The sequence below is a fragment of the Pongo pygmaeus genome, chromosome 9 (assembly GCF_028885625.2).
Source record: "Pongo pygmaeus isolate AG05252 chromosome 9, NHGRI_mPonPyg2-v2.0_pri, whole genome shotgun sequence".
NCBI lineage: Eukaryota > Metazoa > Chordata > Mammalia > Primates > Hominidae > Pongo > Pongo pygmaeus.
The window spans coordinates 17,890,928-17,916,697 of record NC_072382.2 but is presented as its reverse complement, the minus strand read 5'-3'; the positions used below and the strand labels follow the sequence as shown (position 1 = coordinate 17,916,697).

The 25,770-nt window shown below is 50.1% G+C and overlaps 1 protein-coding gene across 8 annotated transcripts in view; it reads right to left on the bottom strand.

The window, feature by feature from the left end:
* Positions 1 to 23,368, bottom strand: part of SLC43A1 (solute carrier family 43 member 1) — a 31,157-nt gene extending 7,789 nt beyond the window's left edge. The window contains exons 1-9 of one of the 8 annotated variants that reach the window (XM_054438323.2): positions 23,344 to 23,368; positions 22,874 to 23,136; positions 21,393 to 21,559; positions 8,552 to 8,729; positions 8,388 to 8,443; positions 8,179 to 8,255; positions 5,151 to 5,243; positions 3,432 to 3,565; positions 1,356 to 1,534 (exon numbers count right to left, since the gene is read on the bottom strand). In XM_054438323.2, the coding sequence (XP_054294298.1) occupies positions 1,356 to 1,534; positions 3,432 to 3,565; positions 5,151 to 5,243; positions 8,179 to 8,255; positions 8,388 to 8,443; positions 8,552 to 8,729; positions 21,393 to 21,546 (871 nt within the window). In that variant the 5' untranslated portion in view covers positions 21,547 to 21,559; positions 22,874 to 23,136; positions 23,344 to 23,368. Of the gene's footprint in view, positions 1 to 1,355; positions 1,535 to 3,431; positions 3,566 to 5,150; positions 5,244 to 8,178; positions 8,256 to 8,387; positions 8,444 to 8,551; positions 8,775 to 21,392; positions 21,560 to 22,241; positions 22,295 to 22,529; positions 22,844 to 22,873; positions 23,284 to 23,343 lie in introns of those variants that run through there. The other 7 variants (XM_063670902.1, XM_063670901.1, XM_054438321.2 and 4 more) reach the window with 7 other exon arrangements.
* Between the last annotated feature and the right edge of the window lie 2,402 nt (positions 23,369 to 25,770).

Sequence of the window (25,770 nt, the reverse complement as noted above, 5' to 3'; positions counted from 1 at the left end):
GTACACACCTATATTCCCAGCTACTCAGGAGGCTGAGGCAGGAGGATCGCTTGAGCCCAGGAGGTCAAGGCTGCAGTGAACTATGATTGCACTACTGCACTCCAGCCCAGATAACAACAATACCCTGTCTCTATTTTACAAAAAAAAAAAAAAAAACCTGGCAGGGCACGGTGGCTCACACTTGTAATCCCAAAACTTTCGGAGGCTGAAGCAGGAGGATCATGAGGTCAGGAGTTCAAGACCAGCCTGGACAACATGGTAAAACCCTGTCTCTACTAAAGATACAAAAATTAGCCAAGCATGGTGGTGCACGCCTGTAGTCCCAGCTATTTGGAAGGCTGAGGCAGGAGAATTGCTTGAACCCGGGAGGCAGAGGTTGCAGCGAGCCAAGATCATGCCACTGAACTCCAGCCTGGGCAACAGAGCAAGGCTCCATATCGGGGGGGAAAAGGAAAAAAAAAAAACTCTGAAGCACTCACTATGGGCTACATACTTGACATTTATCATCCCATTTAATAAAATCTTACAACAACCCTATCCTTATCACATTTTACTGATGAGGAAACTGCAGCTCAGCAAGTTAAATGACTTGCTCAAGCTCACAGGGCTGGAAGCAGCAGGTCAGCCTAACTCCAGCTCATGCCCTTAGCCATGTTGCCCTCTGAGAATCGGCACTGGGGGTAACCACCCTCAAACTGCACACCATTTTGCACTTTACAAAGAGCTTCCACATCCATGGTGTCATTCAATCATCACAACTAACTTTACAGTTTGTGGGGTGCTTTTAGTGCTAGTTTAAGAGGTAAGGAAATCAAGAGCAAGGTTAGGAGATCTACCCAAGTCACACAGCCTATAACTGGAGAGCAGGACTCAAAGCCCTCAATTCCCACTCCTGACTCCAAGGAGCTCCTTCCACTTATCATGGAGCTGACGGTCCTGGGATCTTCATGTACCCTCCTGAGAAGCAGCCCAGGCAGGTGGTGCAGCTCCTCCTGTGACCAGCAGGAGGCAAAAGACAGCCAGGTGTGGAGGACCCCTGCCAGGAGGCTCGCAGGCCTGGCTGCACCTGATGCAATAAGCTCAGAGGTTGCAAGGGGCCCTGAGGAAAACAGCTACCCGACAGGCCCAGAGACCTTGTCCCCATTTTGGAAGCTCCTCCCTCCCCAATCCCAGGAATCCAGCAGGGTAACCCTGAATCTGAACTTCCCAGCGTTAGCTGAGCTTTGATGTGCCCATCATGGGGTGTTGTAAGGACTGAAGAGGGGTGCGAATAAATACTCAACCATGAGTGCTCACTGAATATGAGGACCCACCATCCCTATCCCCCAAGGCCGGCACCTTGAGCAGACACTCACTCTCAGGAAGGTTTTCTGAGGTGCCCCGAACATCCTGGGATGACATGAAGGCATCCGAACTGTCCTCCAGGCTGGGGGCCTTCTGGCTGAGCCTCTGGCCCACGGTGGTCACATGGGTGTAGAAGCGGTCACCTGTCACCTTGTGGTCCAGGGCCAGCCCACTCAGCTTGATCTTCTTCCTGCAGGCAGCCAGGCCAGAGTGTAGGGGAACCAGTCACACAGAGCCCACCTTCAACGGCCTAGCGCTCGGCAGCCGTCCCAGTGGTTTCCAGCACTCCTTTACCCGGCACTGACATGCTCACAAGCTCCCTAATGCAGAGCTCCTGTTTCTGTTGCTCAGAGCTTGGCTCAGGGACCAGCTTAGCACAGACGCCAAGTAAATGAAGAGTGGATCAGCTGTTTTTCACTTGGGCTGTTCCCATGGAGGAGGCAGCATTAACACCTCAGACTCCAGAGTCAGACAGCCTGCGTCCAACCTAAGATTCACCCTCCTTTGAATGGCATGACCTTTGGAAAGTCACTTTGTTCCCTGCACTTTTGTTATTAATGGAGTTAATACCCAATCTACATCATACAGCTGTTTGAGGATGGTATAGGGCCTAAGTACAGTGCCTGGCATAACTGTCAGTTCTGTAATGTCACCTTATGTGCTTGGTGTGGAGCATCACCTCTTGCCTCTGCTGAACTGACAGGGGGATGGAAAAAGTTGGCATTCTGGTGGCCCTACAAAAGATGGGGTGCTTGATTCTTTTATGTCCCTCTTTTTGGGACCACATGGCATCGAGTGCCATTGCTGAGGTGCCTCCTACTCAGATCTCCTCCTCCAAACCCAGAAAGGATGAAAACAGTACTTCTCATTACTTTTTTTTTTTTTTTTGAGACGGAGTTTTTGCTCTTGTTGCCCAGGCTGGAGTGCAATGGCATGATCTCAGCTCACCGCAACCTCAGCCTCTAGGGTTCAAGTGATTCTCCTGCCTCAGCCTCCTGACTAGCTGGGATTACAGGCATGCACCACCACACCCAGCTAATTTTGTATTTTTAGTAGAGACGGTGTTTCTCCATGTTGGTCAGGCTGGTCTAGAACTCCCGACCTCAGGTGATCCACCCTCCTCGGCCTCCCAAAGTGCTGGGATTACAGATATGACCCACTGTGCCTGGCCCATTACTTTTAATGGCAAAAACCATAATTACTTTTGCACTCACATAAATAGTTAACATGGGTTGAGCACGGTGGCTCACGCCTGCAATCCCAGCACTTTGGGAGGCTGAGCCAGGCAGATCATTTGAGGCCAGGAGTTCAAGACCAGCCTGGCCAACATGGTGAAACCCCGTCTCTACTAAAAAATACAAAAATTAGCTGGGTGTGGTGGCGTGTGCCTGTAATCCCAGCTATTCAGGAGGCTGAAGCAGGAGAATCGCTTGAACTCAGGAGGCGGAGGTTGCAGTTCACTGAGATCACACCACTACACTCCAGCCTGGGCGACAGAATGAGACTCTGTCTCAAAAATAAATAAATAAATAAATAAATATTTACCATGTTTTGACCACCTGTTATGTGCCAACTCTATTACTTAAAAAACACCCATGGGAGGCTGGGCACAGTGGCTCACGCCTGTAATCGGGCAATTTGGGAGGGCAAGGGGGGAGGATCCCTTAAGGCCGGGAGTTCAAAACCAGCCTAGGTAACACAGTAAGCCCTGTCTCTACAAAAAATAAAAAAATTAACCAGTCATGGTGGTGTGTGCCTATAACCCCAGCACCTCAGGAGGCAGAGGGAGAGGTTTGCTTGAGCCCAGCAGTTTGAGGTTGCAGTGAGCCAGGACCAAGACACTGCACTCCAGCCTGAGTGACAGAGCAAGACACTGCCTCTAAAAAAACAAACAAACAAAAGCGACCTGTGGGTAGGTAGGAATAGGCTCATACTACAGATGAGAAAGCAGAGCTTGGAGGGCTCAAGCGATTTGCCAAGCAGAGGTCCAAGCCGAGGTCTCTCTGAATCCAAAGTTAATTCCATCTATCATATCACCACAGCCCTCTCTGCCCCAGGGAGAGTCTCTGCCCACTCCAGCCACTCACGTGTAATTGACTTCCTCAGGGGCAGGGAAGGCTTCGATGGGCCAGTTGAGGGCGCAGTTCAGAAAGATAAGGCAGGCCAGGCCAGACCAGGTGAACATGATGACCACGAAGGCCACACCGGCATCGTAGATCAGCTGTGAGAGGAGGGGGCAGGCCCGTGGGGGAGACTGCCTGGCCCCAGACCCCACCAAAGTAGATCCCAGGCCTCAGAGGCCTTAAAGAAGTTCTCTCCTCCCCTTGTCCTTGTGCCCAATTTGCAGATGAGGAAACCAAGACCGGAAGTTTAGAGTCAGACTCAGAAGACCCATCATTCCTTTTTCTTTTTCACTTGAGGCCCCCTAGAGAGCTATGAAATAGTTTCCACAAAGCCTGAAGTTGCTGGCCACTGGCTCAAAATACCTCTGAAATTTCCATTATCTTAAAAAGATACATACATTTTTGCCTATGACTCCACAAACATTCATGTTCATGTTCACACAAAAATGTCCATTTCATAGTATGTGCAAAGGAAACTTAGTGCTCTAGGTTTACCAGGCCTAACCGTGTTTATCCTGCCCCTTCCTGGCACGTTCCCCAGGGGAAAAGGCAAACCCAGACTGCTCATGCTCAGCCTTTTCTCACCTTTCCCAGGTCCTCCCATGTGCAACAACTAGGGGGTTGGGGAGAGGGAGGTGCAAATGCTCTGCCCAAGGGCTGTCAACCCCAGGGCAGGTAAGTTCTCAATTGAATGAGATTCTGTGCAAATGTGTCAGCCCCTCTTATGGAAGAAGCTGGTGCACCATCTGTCCTCTTGTCCTCCCCATACCATCTGACCAGGATGACTAGTGTCTGCTCTCCCCTCAGGTTCCTGCTCAAACCTTTTTCTCTGCAGTCTTGGACCTTGGTGCCTTTTCCTCCCTAGGGGCAGGACAGAGCTTCAAAGGGCCACACCCCCAAATGTGTGGAGGTAAGATCTGTCTCCTCAAACACTACTTCAGTTGAAAAGAAGGGAGAACTGCCCACTCTCCATGCCTGCCCACCAGAACAACTGATGGCCCCCCCACCCATGCGCTCTCTCAAACTCCTTTGGAGACACTGAGCAAAAGTACCTTCTTTAGTACTCTTTGTAAAGTGCAAAATGGTATGCAGTTTGGTACTGCCCACAATGGAGGTTGAGGAGCATGGCATGGCTCAGTCAAAGGGTCCTTTGATATTTGACAGAGGAAATAGAGGACCCCATCTTGCATTGAGCTAAAACTTTGGCCTCCTGGCTTCCAGGTACACCAGGTTGACCTGTCCAGGATCCAGCCTGGCATAAACTCACTTTGTGACCTTGGACCAAACCATCCATCCTCTCTGGAAGGTGTGGAAAAATGTGGCCCCAAAGGCTGAATAAAGCCAGAGAGTCAGGGACGTTGAATGCATGTGAAGGGGCTGAACTTGATTCTGTAGGTGAAGCTAAACCACTGAAGGTTTTTCAGCAGTGTGTGAGCCAGTTCCCCATCTGAGATCTTTCTGGAAGTCACGTGAGTGAGAGTACAGAGAAAAAGAATCAGAGGCAGGGAGACCAGCTGAGAAAGCTTGCTGTGGCCCAGGAAAGAGGGGGAAGGCCTGCACTGGGATGATGACAGAGAAAGGAGAGCGAAGAAGTCAGACCCGTGGGTCAGCACTAGCTGCTGCTCACTCGGCCCCACCCAGTTCTTGTGTCAAGACAAAAAGAAAACCCAGGTGGCCTCATACCTTGATTCCTGGGAACGTGATGGCAGAAGAGGCATAAGAGCCAATCATGAGGGCCATTAACGTGGAGCGCAGGTTCCCAAACATGTTGGGTAGCTGAGGAGGGAAAGCAGCACCCATGAGGTGGGGACACCGTGACCCTCGCCCAGCGTTCCCAGCCCTGCTCCATACAACAGCCCCAGGAGACGCAGCAGCAAAGCCCCAAGGCAAAACAAACAGAAAAATCAATGTGGGAAACTGTACTCTGCCCCCTGCCTACACAGTCACAGTGCCCTTTAGCTTCAAAAAGGCTCCCAGACACCCCTCAGAGAGACATTTTGTTAATTTTGTTTAATCCCAGGTTTCCCAAGTTTGTTACGTAACACCTCTGAACAACACATGGAATAGGTGCTTAAGAAACACTGATCTTGGCTGGGCACAGTGGCTCATGCCTGTAATCCCAGCACTTTGGGAGGCCGAAGCTGGTGGGAAGCTTGAGGTCAGGAGTTCAAGACCAGCCTGGACAACATGGTGAAACCCCATCTCCACCAAAAATACAAAAATTAGCTAGGCATGGTGGCGTGCGCCTGTAATCCCAGCTACTCCGGCTACTCCGGAGGCTGAGGCAGGAGAATCGCTTGAACCTGGGAGGTGGAGGTTGCAGTGAGCCGAGATCGCACCACTGCACTCTAGCCTGGGTGACAGAGCGAGACTATGTTCCCATCCCCGAAAAAAAAGAAAAGAAAAGAAAGAAACAGTGATCTTGTCCAACTCATTTTAGATGAGAAAATTGAGACCCAGGGAGGAAAAGTGTACTCAAGTTCACAGAGCACATTAACAGCTTTCTCCCCATTGTCACTGTCCCAGCCCTAACCCAAGGCTGTGACCATGGCTGTGTCCCGGTAATAGGCGGTGCCTCTTAACCCTCTCAGTTGATGTCCCAGCCCAGTTTCTGCTTAATCAGGACAAATCATGTCCTGGGAGGTGAGGGTGGAAATAAGGGAGGGAACTGAGCCAGGGCAGACACAGTCTCCAGAGGAGGTGGCTCTGACGCAGAGCAGGGTCACAACCCACACCAGGAGAGAATTTAATTGATCATGTGTTCCGCTCACCTGCCTCAGCCAAGCCCTCAGGGCACAGGAAGGCAAAGTCAGGATGCCCTTCGCACACACCCTCCTCTGGCCCCACCATCCTCCCCAAGTCACTAGATCCCACAGCTGAGAAGGACCTTAGGATCCATACAAAGCCCAAACACACTCCACAGAGGGGGAAACTGAGACTCTGAAGGGAGGCCTCAATAGCTCTGGTAAAGAAGGCGTTTAGGCCAGGCGCGGTGTCTCACGCCTGTAATCCCAGCACTTTGGGAGGCCGAGGCGGGTGGATTGCCTGAGCTCAGGAGTTCGCGACCAGCCTAAGCAACACGGTGAAACCCCGTCTCCACTAAAATACAAAAAAATTAGCCGGGCGTGACGGCGTGCACCTGTAGTCCCAGCTACTCGGGAGGCTGAGGCAGAAGAATTGCTTGAACCCAGGAGGCGGAGGTTGCAGTGAGCAGAGATCGCGCCACTGCACTCCAGCCTGGGCGACACTGCGAGACTCCGTCTCGAAAAAAAAAAAAAAGAAAGGTGTTTAAACACATATAACTAAATTATCCTTCCCCCTTCCCCTGAAGTGGCTGGCTCAGGAAAAACCTCTACCCACTCAGGCAGAGGTTTTCCTGCACCCTGCATCTGTGAGGCACCACTGCCAAGGACGCCAGGGAAGGCTGCCAGGCCTGGAGAGGGGCAGGGCCCTCTCCCCTCCAAGGGGCCACAAACGCTGTCTCTGCCCAGTACCGTGGGTAGGGTGAAGCCGGCCGGCTAACCCCGGGCTGGCGGCCTTGCAGCACGCGTGGCAACAGCAGCTGGGCCCGCAGGACGCAGCACGGGACGTCCTGGTCCAAGTCTGGGCCAAGAGCAGCGGCCCAGGGGGCGGGGCCGGCCAGAGGGAGCGGGGAGTGGCTGAGGGGCGGTGCCAGCGCCGGTCCCTGCCATTGGCTGGGGATTACAGGAGGCGGGGATATAGCGGGGAGGAGCCGCTGGACAAGTTCCGTCAGGCCGCCAGGGAGGGTCTGAGGTCAAGCCCCGGAGAGAAGGGATTTAGGGCCCTGGGCCAAGTTGCACAGCAGGGAGAAGGGGCTGCGCAGAGGGGCGGGGAGAAAGGGATCCGCTTCCTTCCTTGAGAGTTGTGAAATGTCTCCGGTTGGAATTAAAGGCGGCTGCTGGGGCGAGGTGAAATTCAGCCAAAACCACCCAGTCAGGCAGCCCTTCTCAGAGATAAACAGTCCGAGCCAGCCCGGCCAGGAACCTTCCCCTCCACCCTCCCGACACTCCTAAGCCTTTAACGCGTTTACACACTCACATAAATAAACACACTTAGAGCAACACACATACACAACTCACCACATGTAATAGGTCAAGCCATGTGCACGACGAGGTGTCGACAATTTCATATGGTTCAACCTAGTACACTCACAAACACACCTACCAACTCATGGCTTTCACAGGGACGGGGTCACACACCCACTCTCCCACGACATGGCAGGCGTGCACACGCTGTCTCAAGCTGCTCCCTCCCCCTCACGATCATGTTACCCAGTTTTATTTTCTTCCCAGCACCTATGACAACTGACATAATTTATTAGTTTACTTGTTTATTGGGTTATCTGTGCCCCTCACCCCCAAAATGTAACCTCCAGCAGGGAGGATGACGTGGTCAGTCCTGATTGTGCTGTAGTCCAGGACCTAGAACAGAGCTCCATAGACATTCATGGGCTCTGTACACACAAACACACACATTAACATACACCCCGACACACAGTCTCATCCACACACACACACAGCCTCACAGCTGCCCTTTGCAGCCACCTGCAGTTTCTCACACACTCACTTGATCTAGTGATCTGCGTCCACAGGCCCCTCCCCTAGCCCACTCATACTGCCCTCACCCCACTCACTCTGCCCTCACCCTACTTGGGGGAACTCTGCTGCCAGGCCAGGCCTGTGACACTCACCGTAAGTGAAGTGAACGTTAGGCAGATGCCACCAAAGCCATTCAGGGACAGCGCCAGGAATATCAACGGAGACAGAACTGGAAAGGGGAAAGCAGCAGATGAGGGCATTTGGGGAGCTGTGGGAAGCCAAGGGCAGGAGCTGGGGTAAACATCTGCCTTCGTCCCACCTATTCTTTTCTTGTGGGGCCACAAGAGGACAGACAGCTCACCTTCCACGTCCCGGGAGGCCAGGGCCATGAGGGTGCAGGACGCAGCGAAGCAAGCACTGTGGAGACACAGGGAAGGGCGAGGGGTTGGCCTGTGAGCGCCACCCCTCCCCTCCCCCTGCAGCATGGTCCCTGTCTTCCCGTTCCCCATAGCCCAGCCACCTCACCTGCCAACCAGCCGCACGGGTCGGGGGCCAAAGCGGTCCATGAGGATCCCCAGTGGCAGGGTGGTGGCACTGAGCACGAAGGAACCAATGGTGAAGCCCAGGTTGAGCATCTCGTCCTGCCGGTCACAGCCCGGCCACCTGCGCTGCTCATCCTGGGTGGTGTTGGTGCTGTTCTCAGCTGAGGAGGGGGAAGGGAGGGCTCAGCACATGACAGCAGGAACAGCTGGGCACAGGAGACAGCAGCCCAGTCAGGCAGCCTGCTTTCAAATCCCATGCCAACTGCCTTTGGGGGTACCCTAGAGTCACGTCTCCTCTGATAGGGCTGCTCCAGAAATGGCAGCCGTTAGTACCTGACCCTGGGAGAGTCTTGTGCACACACAGCCTGAGGCTTCAACTAGCTCAAATGAAATACTGGACATAAAAGTATTTACTAAGTTGTAATATGCACTCAGTGTCCAAGCTTAGGGGGTTGTGGACCCCCAACAAGAAGTGCCCCCATATCTACAGGCAAAGGCAAAGGCAGTGAGTGGTACTCTAACGGCTATAACAAGAATTCATTAAAATGGCCCGGCGTGGTAGTTCATGCCTGTAATCCCACCACTGTGGGAGGCTGAGACAGGCAGATCGCTTGAGCCTACAAGTTTGAGACCAGCCTGGGCAACATGGTAAAACCCCATCCCTAAATAAAAAAAAGGAAAGAAATTTAGGAAGAACACTAAAACTTAGAGGAAGCTTTCCCAATAAATGATAGTCTGATAAAATAATAACTAATACTTATTGAGCACTTAACTATGCTCCAGGCACTGTCCTAAACACAACAGCCCCATAAGTCAGTTAATAAAGTATCCCGTTCCCCAGGTGATGAAGCTGAGGCACAGAATGAGAACCAGGCACTGCCCTCCAGCCCCTCTAGAAGTCCACTTGGAGGACTTGTCCTTGACAGTAAACCGCCAACTTGGAGTTGTGACAAGTTAAGGAGAAAAGCTAGTGATAGGAGACAAAGGGTTGCTTCGCTTTACTCAATGCTCAGTGAGTCATGAGGTGGCTGCCCCCAGGCCTCCAAGTTGTCACTTGGCAGCACTGCCAAGGGCAAACTCAGGGTGCACCTGGAGCAGGCAGACAGACCAGGGTCTGAATTCCCACCACCAGCCTTACTAGCTGTGCACCTTGACCAAGTAACTTCCTTGTTGTCTATAAACTGGACCAAAGAATGCCTAACCCATGACCTCCTTGGGAGGATTAAATTGGAGACAGTAAACAAAGAGCTTTGCACAGTGCCTGGCCCAGAGAAAGTGCTCCTGAAGGATCTAAGGAAGGGGTAGCTGACTCTCCTGGTGGGTCATGTGGTAAGCACGTACTCTAGGAGCTGGGCATCCACACTACATGAGACAGGAAGTTCTCAGCTCTAGAGTGACAGGTGCTGCTAAAAGAACAAACCAGGCCAGGTGCAGTAGCTCACACCTGTAATCCCAGGACTTTGGGAGGCCAAGGTGGGTGCATCTCTTGAGCCCAAGAGTTCAAGACAAGCCTGAGCAACATTGGGAAACCTTGTCTTTACAAAACAAATTTTAAAAACTAGCCGAGCATGGCGATGCACGTCTGTAGTTCCAGCTACCCGGGAGGCTGAGGTGAGAGAATTGCTTGAGCCCAGGAGGTCGAGGTTGCGGTGAGCCATGATCACACCATTGCACTCCAGTCTGGGTGACAGAGCAAGGCCCTGTCTCAAAAGAAAAGAAAAACAAAACAAAAAAACCAACAAGGAGACAAGGGGATGTGATAATGCCTGGATACTAGGGGGTGGTATAGGACATCTGCCCTCAGTAGTGAAAATGACCCCTGACTTTACATATCCAAAGGGCATGCAGGTGGCAGAAGAGTAAAGATAAAGGAATCTGCATGTTAACATAAGGAAGAACACAAAGGCCTGGCAGATCCTGAGTGTTGACCAGCCATGGAAGGAACTGTCGTGGACAACAGAGAGTCTTCTTCAGTACCAGCTGCCAAGGAGGTGGGGAAAGTGCTCAGACACCTCCAGGAAGCACTTAAGGGGTTGGACCACACAGCCTTTGGGGATCAGGCTAGCCCTATAATTTAGTGATCTTTATGATCACTGTCATTTCTCTACAGGTTTTTTGATTTTTTTTTTTTTTTTTTTTGAGACAGGGTCTCACTCTGTCACCCAGGCTGGAGTGCAATGGTGCAATTACAGCTCACTGCACTTTTGACTTCCCAGCTCACTGTAGCCTTGACCTCCCGAGCTCAAGTGATACCCCCACCTCAGCCTCCTGAGTAGGTGTGTCTACAGGTGCATGCCACCACACCTGGCTACTTTTTGTATTTTTTGTAGAGATGAGGTTTCAACATGTTGCCCAGGCTGGTCTCAAACTCCTGGGCCCAAGTGATCTGCCTGCCTGGGCCTCCCAAAGTGCTGGGATTAGACACACGAGCAACTGTGCCCAGCCTCTCTACAGGTTTATCTGCATTGGTTTATTCATTCTACACCCACTTAGTGGATATTTACTATACACCAGTACTGTGTTGGGACAATGCATAAAGCAAGAAGAAGTACAAAGATGATTTAGACCAGAGGCTGCACACCGGTGACTAGCAGTTGCCCCCACCCATGTTTTGCTTTGCTGGCAATGTTGACCCTTATAGTGCTATAAATTATAATTGGGTGCCAGTTTAAAATCAGGAGTTATCACAAAAATCCAGAGTTCTTGCTTCTCTTTAAAAAGTTAGAAGATTGGCTGGGTGCAGTGGCTCAAGCCTGTAATCCCAGCACTTTGGGAAGCCGAGGAGGGCAGATCACGAGGTCAGGAGATCGAGACCATCCTGGCTAACACGGTGAAACCCCATCTCTACTAAAAATACAAAAAAAAATTAGCTGGGCATGGTGGTGGGCGCCTGTAATCCCAGCTACTCCGGAGGCTGAGGCAGGAGAATGGCGCGAACCCGGGAGGCGGAGCTTGCAGTGAGCCGAGATCGCGCCACTGCACTCCAGCCTGGGTGACAGAGCAAGACTCTGTCTCAAAAAATAAAAATAAAACTAAAAAGTTGGAAGATCTGGGCATGACTGTAGCTGAGTGGAGGCCATCCCCTTTTGCCAGGGCTTGCCTTCTCAAGGTCATACACGTCCTCACCTCTCTTTCAATTCCCAGACATTTGCTATCCTACACCTGCCCTGCTTTACCCAATTATTAGCAAATGCCTGGCCTCAACTGGCATTTCCATTTGCAGTCCCTGAATTAGACACTGTTCCTGCTCCTAAGTCTTTGATAATCAAATGACAATTTCCCTCACAAACAATCCCACTAGCATGCAAATTTACACCTACTTTGTGCCAATATTTTCTATAGCGAATCCCATTTAATCCATGCAACAACCCTAAAAGGTGAGTACAATGGTCCCCATTTTATAAACGGTAAGGGTCCAAGAAGCAAAGCAATTCAGTTAGCCAGCTTCTTATAGGCAGGCTCAGATTCAAACTCAAGATAATCTCCAAAGTCAACAGTTTTCCACTGCACCAAAGGGCCTCTGTGTTACGTGGGCCAGTTAGCTTAGTAAGTTTCCCAAGCACACGTCGGTGCCAGAAAGGACATGTGCTCTTCCACTAATGGAGAATCCAGTCCCGTGAACTAATGACTTAGTGTCAATTCATACACTCATTCCTGTTTTATCGATCAGCCTTTTATGAGTTTGACCAATGAGTTCATTCATAAGGCTTGATCACTCTGAGTAGTTGGATAAAAATCCAAATTCTGAACTAAAAGGGGAGCCAGCCCAAGATTCCAAGACCTCTTAGAGCTGTGTCCATATTAATGACAACAGAAAAGGTCTTTGGCATCAACCCCCAACCCCAACATTTATAGACAAATAAAACGAAGCATAGGATGGGACAGTGATTAAGCTGGGCTTGGAAGCCAGGGAAAGCAGTGTTTCCCAATATGTGGTATGCACAGCAAGTGGGCACTCAAGATGGGTTCAGGAAGTAACATGGAGCAGTTTTTGAGGTTTCATAGTTATTCATTATTTGAATGTGTATTAAAAACATACATTGGCCAGCCGCAGTGGCTCACACCTATAATCCCAGCACTTTGGGAAGCCAAGGCAGGTGGATCACTTGAGATCAGGAGTTCAAGACCCACCTGGCCAACATGGTGAAACCCTGTCTCTACTAAAAATCCAAAAATTAGCTGGGTGTAGTGGTGGGTGCCTGTAATCCCAGCTACTCCAGAGGCTGAGGCAGGAGAATCACTTGAACCCAGGAGGCAGAGGTTCCAGTGAGCTGAGATCATACCACTGCACTCCAGCCTGGGCTACAGAGAGAGACTCTATCTAAAAAAAACTAACAACAACAACAAAAAAAGATACACGTATATATGTACATATATATGTATTAGAAACATACATGTATATGTATAACGTGAGGGGGTGGGTAACAGCAAACCCGATATTCCAAGAATATTACACTTTAGAATGAAGCTATTTTTTTTAAGTAGACTGATTCAAAAGGAATTATTAAGTAAACAACACTAGCTATGGCACAGAGAAATGGTAAAATCATGAAGGTGAACTGCAAATGACTAGGTCTAGGAAACACTGGAAAATGGGATGGTTGAGAAGCATCTGGAGTCTGGAAGAGCCGGGTTCAAATTCTAATTCCACTAGCTGTGCTGCAGAAACTCTCTGAGGCTCCATTATCTCATCTGGGAAATGGGGACAGTGGTCTCAACCACCTGAGAGGCTGGCTCTGAGAATTGTCACACATACACACACAGCGAACACTCACAAAATGATCCCATTTTCTTTGTCTCCCTGCTTAGCATTCCTTTCCTGACCCCATGATGCTTCCGTTTCCTGCCTCTGACATGGTCACATTCAGCAAAAACACCTTAGGTGTTGGGTGTGGTGGTTTATGCCTGTAATCCCAGCACTTTGGGAGGCCAAGACAGGAGGATCGCTTGAGTCCAGGAGTTTGAGACTAGCCCTGGCAACATAGTGAGACCCCATCTATACAAAAAATAAAAGCATTAGCTGAGCATAGTGGTGCACACCTGTAGTCCCTGTGACTCCAGAGGCTGAGGTGGGAGGATCACTTGAACCTGAGAGGTGGAGGCCGCAATGAGCTGAGACCACACCATTGCACTCCAGCTTGGGTGACAAAGTGATACCCTGTCTCAAAAAATAATAATAATTAATTAAATAAAATTTAAAAATTAGTCAGGTGTGGTGGTGTGCACCTGTAGTCCAAGCTACTCAGGAGGCTGAGGTGGGAGGATTGCTTGAGCCTGGGAGGTCAAGGTTGCAGTAAGCATTGATCATGCCACTGCACTCCAGCCTGGTGATAGAGACCTTGTCTCAAAAACAAACAGAAAAACATCTTAGGATTGGGCTCTCGCTGGTGTCTTGTCTATGGCTGGATTCCCCCAGGAGAGCCCTGGGCCATTGGAGGTCAGGGACATCCACACTATTCCCATGAGTCCCAGTAGAAAGGTTCTGGAGTCCAATGTGAAACTGAATCTTTACTCTGCCCTTTATTTACTAGCTGTGTGACCTTGCACAAGTTACTTAGCATCTCTGAGCTTCAGGTTTCTCTTCTATAAAATGGTGTTAATAAAAATAATACCTGTATCACAGATTTGTAGTGAGGACTAAATATCTAACTAACAAATAGTAAATGCCTAAAGAACTTTAGCAATTGTTTTATTTGGGCACTTATGCTGGATATAGAGTAGTTTGTGATAAATTGAACTGCTTCTGCCTAAATTCTGAGAACAGAGGCTCCGTTACTGTGATACCCTTATAGGTAGGTCAGAGGATGTGGCCAGGTAACCCCAAAGCTGATAGTAGTGAATGCTTCAATAATGAGTTCCAGGCCAGGCACGGTGGCTCACATCTGTAATCCCAGCACTTTGGGAGGCTGAGGTGGGAAGATCACTTGAGCCCAGGAGTTCAAGACCAGCCCTGGCAACATAATGAGAACCTGTCTCTACAAAAAATAAAAAATTAGCCGAGGTCAGGTGCAGAGGCTCACGCCTGTAATCCTAGCACTTTAGGAGGCCAAGAAAGGGGGATCACTTGAGGCCAAGAGTTCAAGACCAGCCTGGGCAACATGGTGAAACCCCATCCTTACCAAAAATACAAAAAAATTAGCTGGGCATGGTGGCACAGGCCTGTAATCCCAGCTACTTGGGAGGTTGAGGCAGCAGAATCACTTGAACCCAGGAGGTGGAGGTTGCAGTGAGCGGTGATTGTGCTGCTGCACTCCAGCCTGGGCGAGAAAGCAAGACTGTCTCAAAAAATAAAAATAAAAAATAAAAAATTAGCCGTGCGTGGTGGTACATGCTTGTGGTCCCAGCTACTTAGGGGGATGAGACCTGAGGATCACTTGTATCCAGGAGGCTGAAGATGCATTGAGCTGTGTTTATACCACTGGACTCCAGCCTGAGCAAGAGAACAAGACCCTATTTCTAAAATAATAATAGTTGTAATAATAATAATGAGTTCCTCATTTGTTGAGCTCTTTATATTTTTGTTAAATGACATCATTTGATCCTTACATCATTGCTCTTTGGAAGAAAGGTTGACAGCTGTCCACTTTGTTTTATAGACTTGGAAAGAATGGAGGTCCAGAGAAGATAAGGTCACATAGCAAATAACAGCAAAGCCAGGCCTAGAATGTAGTAACAATCCCATCTGTAGTCTGAAATTTTATCTGCTTACCCTCATTTCATTTTCACAACAGCGCTATAAGGTATGGATTATTAGTCCCATTTTACCATATGGGGTAATTGAGGTATTAAGAAAATTAAGTGCCAGTCACGGTGGCTCACACCTGTAATCCCAGCACTTTGGGAGGCCAAGGCGGGTGGATCACCTGAGGTCAGGAGGTCGAGACCAGCCTGAACAATATGGTGAAATGCCATTTCTACTGAAATTACAAAAATTAGCTGGGCATGGTGGCGGGCACCTGTAGTCCCAGCTACTCGGGAGGCTGAGGCAGGAGAATTGCTTGAACCTGGGAGGCGGAGGTTGCAGTGAGGTGAGATCGCACCACTGCACTCCAGCCTGGGCAACAGAGCGAGATTCCATCTCAAAAAAAAAAAAAAAAAGAAAGAAAGAAAAAAGAAAAAGAAAAAGAAAAGAAAAGAAAATTAAGTAACTGGCTTCAATCACCCAACAGCACATAGCGGAGTTGGAAGCCTGCCTCTTTCTACACACTATGGCAACACAGATTCCTGTTCTGATTCTGTGTTCTTGGGACACTGTAGAGGAAGACTGACACCCAAAGTGAATAAAGTTCCAAGAAGCAGAAAGCAGACACTTTTGATCATGCAGCATGACTGAGGCAGATCAGGGAACAGCATCCACAGTCAGCCCGACAGCCTCAAGGATTTAGGCTGGGGTCCCTTGAAGGGAAGAGAGGTAGGTAGAGTTAGGCATGTTGTACCCTACTTTGCAAGAATGGACAAATAAGTTCTGGAAACTTAAAAAATTAGCCAGGTGTGGAAGCACATGCCTGTAATCCTAGCTACTCAGGAGGCTGAGGTGGGAAGATCACATGAGCCCAGAAGTTCAAGGCTGCAGCAATGATCACACCACTGAACTCCTGCCTAGCTGACAGAGTAAGACCCTGTCTCAAAAATGAAACAAAACAAAAAAACGACAAATAAATTCTGAGAAAAGGACTGGGCATGGTAGCTCCCACCTGTAATCCCAGCACTTTGGGAGGTAGAGGTGGATGGATCACTTGAGGCCGGGAGTTCCAGAAAAGCCTGGCCAACAGGTGAAACCACATCTTTACTAAAAATACAAAAATTAGCCAAGCATGGTGGTACACGCCTGTAATACCAGCTACTCAGGAGTCTGAGGCAGGAGAACTGCTTGAAACCAGCAGGCAGAGGTTGCACTGAGGCAAGATGAAGCCATTGCACTCCAGCCTGGGTGACAGAGACTCTGTCGAAAGAAAAGAAAAGAGAAAGAAAGAAATTCTGAGAAAAAGAGAGGAATTCACTTTGGTCACCTCTAGTAATCCCTAACAGCCAGATTTAGAAGCATATCCACTTCTGGGCAATTTACAACACCAGGTGGATATCTCACACTATATATAAAATCAACTCAAAATGGATCAAGGATCTAACTATAAGAGCTAAAACTACAAAACTCTAAGAAAACACAGGCCGGGCATGATGGCTCACACCTGTAATCCCAGCACTCTGGGAGGCCAAGGCGGGTGGATCACAAGGTCAGGAGATCGAGACCATCCTGGCCAATATGGTGAAACCCCGTCTCTACTAAAAATACAAAAATTAGCTGGGCATGATGGTGTGTGCCTGTAGTCCCAGCTACTGAGGAGGCTGAGGCAGGAGAATTGCTTGAACCCAGGAGGCAGAGGTTGCAGTGAGCCAAGATCGCGCCACTACACTCCAGCCTGGGTGACAGAGCAAGATTCCGTCAGAAGGACGAAGGAAGGAATGAAGGAAGGAATGAAGGAAGGAAGGAAGGAAGGAAGGAGGGAGAGAGGGAGGGAGGGAGGGAGGGAGGGAGGGAGGGAGGGAGGGAGGGAGGGAAGGAAGGAAGGAAGGAAGGAAGGAAGGAAGGAAGGAAGGAAGGAAGGAAGGAAGGAAACACAGGTGTAAATCTTTGTGACCTGAGATTAGGCAATAGTTCCTTAAACATGACACCAAGATACAAGTGGCAAAAGAGAAAAATAGGAAATTGGACTTCAATATTAAAAACTGTTGTGCACTAAAGGACACCAAAAGAAAGTGAAAGACAACCCAACAATGGACAGAAAATTTTTGCAAATCATATATAGGAGACTTATATCTAGAACATAAAGAGCTCTTACATCTCAGTAATAGAAAGATAACCTAATTTTAAAGTGGGCAAAGGACCTGAATAGACCTTTCTCCAAAGATATACCAAAAGCCAATAAGCACATGAAAAGATGCTCAACATCATTAGTCAGTAGGGAAACACAAATCAAAATCACAAAAAAACTTTACATCCACTAGGATGGCTATAATAAAAAAAAGATGGGCAGGCTGGGCGCAGTGGCTCACGCCTGTAATCCTAGCACTTTGGGAGGCCAAGGTGGGCGGATCACTTGAGGTCAGGAGTTTGAAACCAACCTGGCCAACATGGTGAAACCCCATCTCTATTGAAAATACAAAAAATTAGCTGGGCGTGGTGGTGGATGCCTGTAATCCCATCTACTCAGGAGGCTGAGACGGGAGAATCACTTGAACCCGGGAGGCGGAGGTTGCAGTGGGCCGAGATCGTGCCATTGCATTCCAGCCTAGGCAACAGAGTGACACGCCATCTCAAAAAAAAGATTAAAAAATACAAAAAGATGGGCAATGACACATATTGTTGTGGCTACAAAGAAAGTGAACCCTCATCACTGCTAACAGGAATGTAAAATAGGCTGGTCCCAGTACAGTGGTGTTTACACCTAATTGATCAAAACCAGTTCCTTCTCCACTCCCACTGCTTCACTTGGCTAGTCTTAAAAATATATACATGAGAAATTAAAAATTAAAAAATTTAAATTTAAATTTAAAAAATGTAAAGGAGGCCAGGCACAGTGGCTCACGCCTGTAAATCCCAGCACTTTGGGAGGACGAGGGGGGTGGATCACCTGAGACAGGATTTCGAGACCAGCCTGGACAACATGGTGAAACCCTATCTCTACTAAAAATACAAAAATTAGCCGGGCATGGTGGCGGGCGCCTGTAATCCCAGCTACTTGGGAGGCTGAGGCAGGAGAATCGCTTGAACCCAGGAGGTGGAGGTTGCCCTGAGCTGAGATAGCGCCATTGCACTCCAGCCTGGGCAACAAGAGAGAAACTGTGCCAAAAAAAATAAAAATAAAAATTTTTAAGAATGTGAAACAGTGTAGCCTCTTTGGAAAACAATTTGGTAGCTCCTCAAAATGTTAAACATAGTTACCCTTGCAACTGACCAGCAATACCTAAGAAAAATGAAAACATACCTCGACATTAAAAACTTGTACAAGGGCCAGGCGCGGTGGCTCACACCTATAATCCCAACACTTTGGGAGGCCCAGGAGGGAGGATCACTTGAGCCCAGGAGTTCGAGACCAGTCTCGGCAACATAGCATGACCCAGTCTCTACAAAAAAAATTTTTTTTAATTAGCTGCATGTGTTGATGCGGGCCTGTAGTCCCAACTGTTCTGGAGGCTGAGGTGGGAGGATCATTTGAGCCCAGGAGGTTGAAGCTGCAGTGAATTGTGATTGTGCCACTGCACTCCAGACTGGGTCACTGAGTGAGAGACCCTGTCTCAAAAAAATTAAAAAAAAAAAAGTCCAGAAGAACATTTGGGTCTCACTCTGTGGCCCAGGCTGGAGTATAGTGGCACAATCATAGCTCACTGCAGATTCAAACTCCTGGCCTCAAGTGATCCTCCTGCCTTGGCCTTGAAACGAGCGGGGATTACAGATGAGCCACCACACCCAGCAAGACCATTATTCATAATAGCCGAAATGTGAAAACAACCCAAATGTCCATCAACTGACAAATGGATAAATAGAATGGTGGTTGATCCATACAATGGAGTATTACTCAGCAATAAAAAGAAGTCCTGATACATGCTACAAGGATGAACCTTGAAACATTATGCTAAATGAAAGAAGCCAATCACAAAAGGCTACCTATTACAATATTTCATTTAAATGAAATGTCCAGAATAGGTAAATCTAACCTTTATCACAGGCAAAGCTATGACAGGAAATAGATGAGTGGTTGCCTAGTGCTTGGGGGCGGAGGTGGGGGTGAGTGGAGTGAATACTGCTAATTGGTACAGAGTTACTTTTGGGGATAAAGAGTCTGTTCTGAAATGGACTCTGGTGATGGTTGCGCTACTCTGAACATACTAAAACTGTTAAATTATATACTTGAAATGGGTGACTTGTGAGGCATGGAAATTATATCTTAATAAAGCTGTTTTACATATTTAAAAATGCAGGTGGAGGGATGAGCCCTCAAAAGAGAAGCAGGAGTCTGAGGAGGTTCCAAATATTGTGTGGTGGGTACTGAGGCATATAAATTTATCAGACCTCATCAAAATGTATGATGTAATCTTCAAGAAAGTTGATTTTAAAGAAACACCACCAGCACCAGGTGGAGAAGGCAGGAAGAAGTTACACAAGGGGTAGGCCAAGAGTGATGGCTCATGTCTATAATCCCAGCACCGTGGGAGGCCAAGCCGGGTGGGTCACTTGAGGTCAGGTGTTCGAGACCAGCCTGGCCAACATGGTGAAAGCCCGTCTCTACTAAAAATACAAAAATTAGCCAGACGTGCTCACTTGAACCCAGGAGGAGAAGGTTGCAGTGAGCCGAGATCATGCCAATGCACTCCAGCCTGGGTGACAGAATGAGACTTTGTCTCAAAAAAAAAAAAAAAAAAAAAGAAGTTACATAGGGGACAGTGGCAGGTGTCAAGGGCAGGCAAGGTCTCTCCTATCTCCAGGACAAACTTACAGGGGACTTAGATGCCATGTGGGTCCCTAATAGCCCTCCACTTGGTTCTCGCAGCCACCCTGGTATGTGTATCATTTCATGTCAGGCCTCTTCTTCCCGACCCACCCAGCCATCCCAGCCTGGCTGCCAACCCCACCTCCTCCAGCCCCTATCATCCCATAATTGGGGCCAGGAGGCATGGGAGAGTCGCCATCTCTCGGTGCCATCTGTTGCATCTTTACAGATAACCATGGCTGGATGCGGCAGATCCTGGGGTGGAGCAGCTGCTGTTCAGAGCAGTGATCAAGACCTCTCCATCACCACCCCTCAAGGAATCGGTTTTCTCCCATAGCCACATCAGGTGCTGTGCAGCAAGGAGTTGAAACGAGAAGCCAGGAGCAACCAGAAGGACACTAACATTTATTAAGCACTGCGGACTCTCACAGCACTCCCATGGAATCGATATTATTATCCCCATTCTGAAGACCAGGCAACTGAAGCTCAATGTTTAAGGAACTCACCGAAGTCACCAACTGATAAAAGTGATGGAAGCTGGGATTCAAATCCAAGCTAACCTTCCTTCCAAGCTTACTCCACAACACAGAGGTTGGGGAAAGGGGATAAAAAGAGAGGGGCGCCCAATTCCATTTCCACCCAGCTCCTTAGGCGGAGCTTGTCAGCACAGCTCTCTCCTTCCCAGAATAGGAACATACCCATCAGAGGCAAGTCCTAGACACCAGCAGTGGTAACTCCCTCCCCCAAGGCAGCTGCAGACAGCCTATGGCTGTAGTTACTGCTCCCAAAGAGTGTTAGAATTCCCACTCCCAGGTTCGGGGCCACTGACACAAGGTGATTGAAGTGGAAACGACAGACCCTCCACAATGCCCTCCTAGAGGAAATAAGGCTATGTAACTTTGTCCAAATGAGTAATTTGAAAACCTGGGGGCTCTCAGGTCCTGAAAAGGGAAGAATGTGGGGCCCTTTACATTCATACTCCACTTTGTGCAGCTCTCCCTTGTCTTATGATAACCCTATTAAGAAATTCCTCCCCCAGCATGTCTCCTTCAAAGAGCTCTAGACCTGAGGCTGTCAGAGGCTTAGGACTCTGCCTATTAGTTCCAGGGTCTCGATGACCAGCAGGACACCTGGCATTCAGTGACCACTGGATTAGATAAATGAGATAGTGGGCAGAGTGCCACCCATTCTCCCCCTGAAGTTTGAAGAGGTCGAGAAGTGAGGCTGTCCAACTGCTGACCCTGCTTTCTGTCCACCTGGCCACCTAACCTTCTCTGGCTTCTACCTACCCCTTTGCCATCCCTCCCCACAGCCCACCCAGCCCATTTTCAGGCATACCTGGGCACATGCTGGAATAGAAGCCCTCGTTCTTCAGCATGATCAGCAGGGAGCCCCAGCCCAGGAGTACAGCAGAGAAGAAGAGGTTCTCCAGCACAGCCGTGCAGGCCATCCACCAGCGCCTCCGGTACGCCTGTTGCAGCGTGGGGGCCATGCTGGCCGCGAGCCTGCACAGAAACAGAGCGCTGGGTGAAGGGCCCCCCAGTGGCCCCAGGGAAGGGTCCTGTATCATGGTGGCACCCGAGACCTCTCGGGCCAGCCCGCGAGGAGCCCCTCATGGAGTCCCCATAGAGCCCTGGGCTTCCCAGCCGGTGCCACAGAGCTGGCTCCGCGCGCACTAGCAGTGCCAGAGGTGCACGCGGCACGAGGCTCCCGCTGAGCCACTATCGGAAACAAGGAAGGTCCTGTCTGCGCACTGCAGCTTCCTGGCAGGCTGCCGGGTTCTCCCACCCAGGTCAGGGCGCGCAGGGCCGGGCTGCTGGGGAGCAAGTCCGCATTTGCCCAGGTCCCCAGAGGACAGCAAGGGGCAGAGCGCGCTCTGAAGCACCGCGGGACCATGTCCGGACTCTCGCGCCAGGAAAGACCCCTAGAAGCTGGCAGGAAGAAGGGCAAGTTCAAGGCTACCCTACGACCCCATCTTCCAGTTGCCCCTCCAAGACCTCTCCTTCCCTCTGGGGCCGGGCAACAGCAAGTCCTCCCCTTTCTATATCAGGTGACCCACGACCCTACAGTCTCTCGGGCCAAGCCAACAGCTGCCACGTGGAGGGAGACCCAGGAAGGGCTCTCCTCGGTTCCCTCCTCCCCCGCGCGCCCCTCACTCCGCAGGGCTCGGGGCACCAGGCTTTGCACCTGGGAACCCGCTTGCCCCCCTCCAGCCTCGGGAGGGGGCTCGGACTTTGGCAGGAAGTCTGGCGGCTGCTGACTTTATAAGGGCAGCGGTGGCGGATGGGCTGGCGGGCGGGTGTGTTTACCAAAGGGAGGGAAGAAGCCCCAGCTCCCCCCGCCGCGGCCGCTGCAGCGTCGGCGGGAGGAGAGGGAAAGCGGGCGGCGCGGGGGTGGGGAGCGACAACCGGGATGAGACCGAGGAAAGCGGAGAGGAGAAGGGCAAGAAAGACCCAGAGAGAGGGGAGGAAGTACCAGTCACTTCTTCCAGGGGGACTTGGTATTCTCATCTGTGAAATGGGGCTTTGGGTTCAAGCGCTCCAGGAGGTCCGCTGGAACTCTGGCAAACGCGCAGCTCTAAGCAGAGGAAGTGCAGCGAGCGGGGGCCCGGGAGGAAGAGAAGAGTCGGAGGGGTCAGAGAAAAAAAAACGGAAGGACGCGCTTGGCGAGATGGGACACTGTGCCGCGAAACCGCGGGCGCAAGTAACAGGCTTTCCTTGGGAAGCCTGGCTGTGTCGGCGGGAGCCGGCCTCGGTGTTTCTCAGCCGACGCACAGCCGGAGACCCTACGCGCGCCCCCTCCCCGCCCACGCTGCTCACCTCCGGTCACCGGCAAATGAGCAGCCAGCAGCAGCGGACGCCTCCGGGAGCGCAACGCTTTCGCGGCGCGTCCGGAGTCCCGCGGGCCCAGCCCTGAGCCGCGCCCGCGCTGGGGTCTTCTCTGCGTGCAGGACCCGGCGGCCACGGAGCTTCAGCCTGACAGCCCGGTGGCCTCGCCTCCGCTGTCTCCTCGGAAGAAGCGGGGGAACTGGGAACCCGCCGGGCGCCAGAGGTCTGCGAAGCTGGGCTTGGATGAAGTGGATCTGCGGAGTTGATAGTTGTATTTACACGCGTCCGGAGCTGCGCCCCGAGGTGGGGGCGGGGGCTCCCTTCCCTTCCCCTCCCCTTAGGTCGAGTTTCACGCGCACGTGACTTGCCCGCTGGTCCCGGACACTCTCCCTCTGGCACAGCCCCGGTACCTACATTTCCACCCTGGACCCCCATCTTCTCCCCCAAGCCCCCAGACTAACGTCAGGCAGCGCCCTCTGTATCCTTGTTCAAAACAAAGTGCGACTCGGCTGAAGCCGACTGACCGCGATTCAGGGCCGCCTTGGGTGGGGTTTTGAACTGTGCAGCTGGAAGCAGTGTTTTCCGAGAGGCAGAGTGGCACGGGTTTCTTTGGAGTTAGTCAGATCGAGGTCTGAGTCTTGACTTTTCAACTGACTACCCTGGGTTACCTAGGGCAAGTCCTCCCTAAATTCAGTTAAAATGGAACCTACCTAACTGCCCTTAGGAATCGGGATTGTGATGCAGGTAAAATGCTGAGCATAGCATTTGGCATAGTAAGCATAATGTTAATTGTTGCTGCTGTCATTATTTCAGAAGACCTGGTGATCGGATGCTTCCAGATCAACAATTGATTGACTCCAGGTAAATCTCTCAGCCTCCCTGAGCCTCAGTTTCCTCATCTGTAAAATAGACTACTATGGTGTGGAGTAATGAGAAGTAATCTCATTACATGTGAGCTTAATTGTGTGTTAAGAGTGTTGCTAATGCATGCTGAGCTTAATACCTAGGTGATGGGTTGATAGGTGCAATAAACCACCATGGCACACATTTATCTATGTAACAAACCTGCACATTCTGCACATGTACCCCAGAACTTAAAATAAAAATAAAAATTAACAAAAAAAGAGTGATACTGGTGGCCAGGTGTGGTGGCTCATGCCTGTAATCCCAGCACTTTGGGAGGCCAAGGCAGGAGGATCGCTTGAGCTCAGGAGTTCAAGACCAACCTGGACAACATGGTGAAACCCCGTCTGTACAAAAGAGAAAAAAAATAGCCAGGCATGGTGGCGTGCACCTGCAGTCTCAGCTACCCAGCAGGCTGAAGTGGGAGGATCACTAGAGCCGGAGAGATGGAGGCTGCAGTGAGCCAAAATCATGCCACTGCACTCCAGCCAGGGTGACAGAGTGAGACTCTGTCTCAAAAACAAAACAAGAGTGACTACAGAAAGCTCCAAGAAGGCCTCAGATAAAAGGGAACCCCTGAACAGATGAGCCACCAAGCCAAGAGAGGAACTAATGGCTACCATAGACAGGGCACTTTCCAAAATAAAAATATTGTTATTAATTCCTCAAGACATCAGGGTCCCATTTAAACCTCATAGCTTTTCACAGAGGGAGAAACTGTAGGCTTGCAGCTGGAGCACGGTTAGAGGTAGGATGCCGAGTCAGGTCGGCCTGGCATTTATAAGTACGGCTCCTTCCATTCCTCCCAGAAGGAGAATGGCAAGAGCAAAGGCTTAGCAGTGGGAAAGGCACAGGAGTTCTCGCTGGCCAAAGCACATGTCAGGCTCTGATGGTTTAACTTCTTAAAATGCAATACTGCCTCCCAGAACTTCCAGATCAAGGTCAAACTCCTCAGCTCTGCACAGGGGGCCCTAGAGTCAACTTTCTAAGCTAGGAGAGTCATGGATCCCTTTGAGAATACAAAAGACAGTGGGCGCAGTGGCAGTGGCTCGTGCCTGTAATCCCAACATTTTGGGAGGCTGAGGCAGGAGGATCACTTGAGCCCAGGAGTTCAAGACCTGCCTGGTCAACATAGTGAGACCCCTATTTCTACAAAAAATTTAGCTGAGCATGGTGGCATGTGCCTGTAGTCTCAGTTACTGGGGAGGCTGAGGTAGGATGATCCCTGAGCCTGAGAGATCCAGGCTGCAGTGAGCCGAGATCTCGCCAATGCACTCCAGCCTGGGTGACAGAGACCCTGTCTCAAAATAAACAACAAAAAAAAAGAATAAAGATGTTATTGATCTACTCTCAACAAAAATGCTTGCATGAACATGGACACACACACTCATCGACATTCACATTTCAAGGTTTTCATGGGCCCTTTCCATGAGACTGCAGTGGTCTATGGACCCCCATGGCTGGAACACTTGCTCTTCCTCATCCCAACCCACATTTCCATGGCGTTGGACTGTCTGCTGCATGAGGACACAGGCCTCATTTGGTGTGTTCATTTACTGCTGTGTATCCCAGCACCCAGAACAGCACCCGCACCTAAGGGGCACTCAGCACATGTGCAATGAAGAGTCAGCCAGCTGGTTTCACACCTCCCAGTCTTTGCACCTGCTATTCCTTCTTGTGGGAATGACAGATTTCCTTCATTTCTTTTTTTTTTGTTTTTTTTGTTTTTTTTTGACAGATTCCAGCTCTGTTGCCCGGGTTGGAGTACAGTGGCACAATCTCAACTCACTGCAACCTCTGCCTCCCAGGTTCAAGCAATTCTCATGCCTCAGCCTCCCAAGTAGCTGGGATTACAGGTGCACACCACCACCTGTGGGCTGATATTTTTTTCTTTTCTTTCTTTTTTTTTTTATCCTGAGACAGAGTCTCACTCTGTTGCCCCAGCTGGAGTGCAGTGGCGAGATCTCGGCTCACTGCAAGCTCCA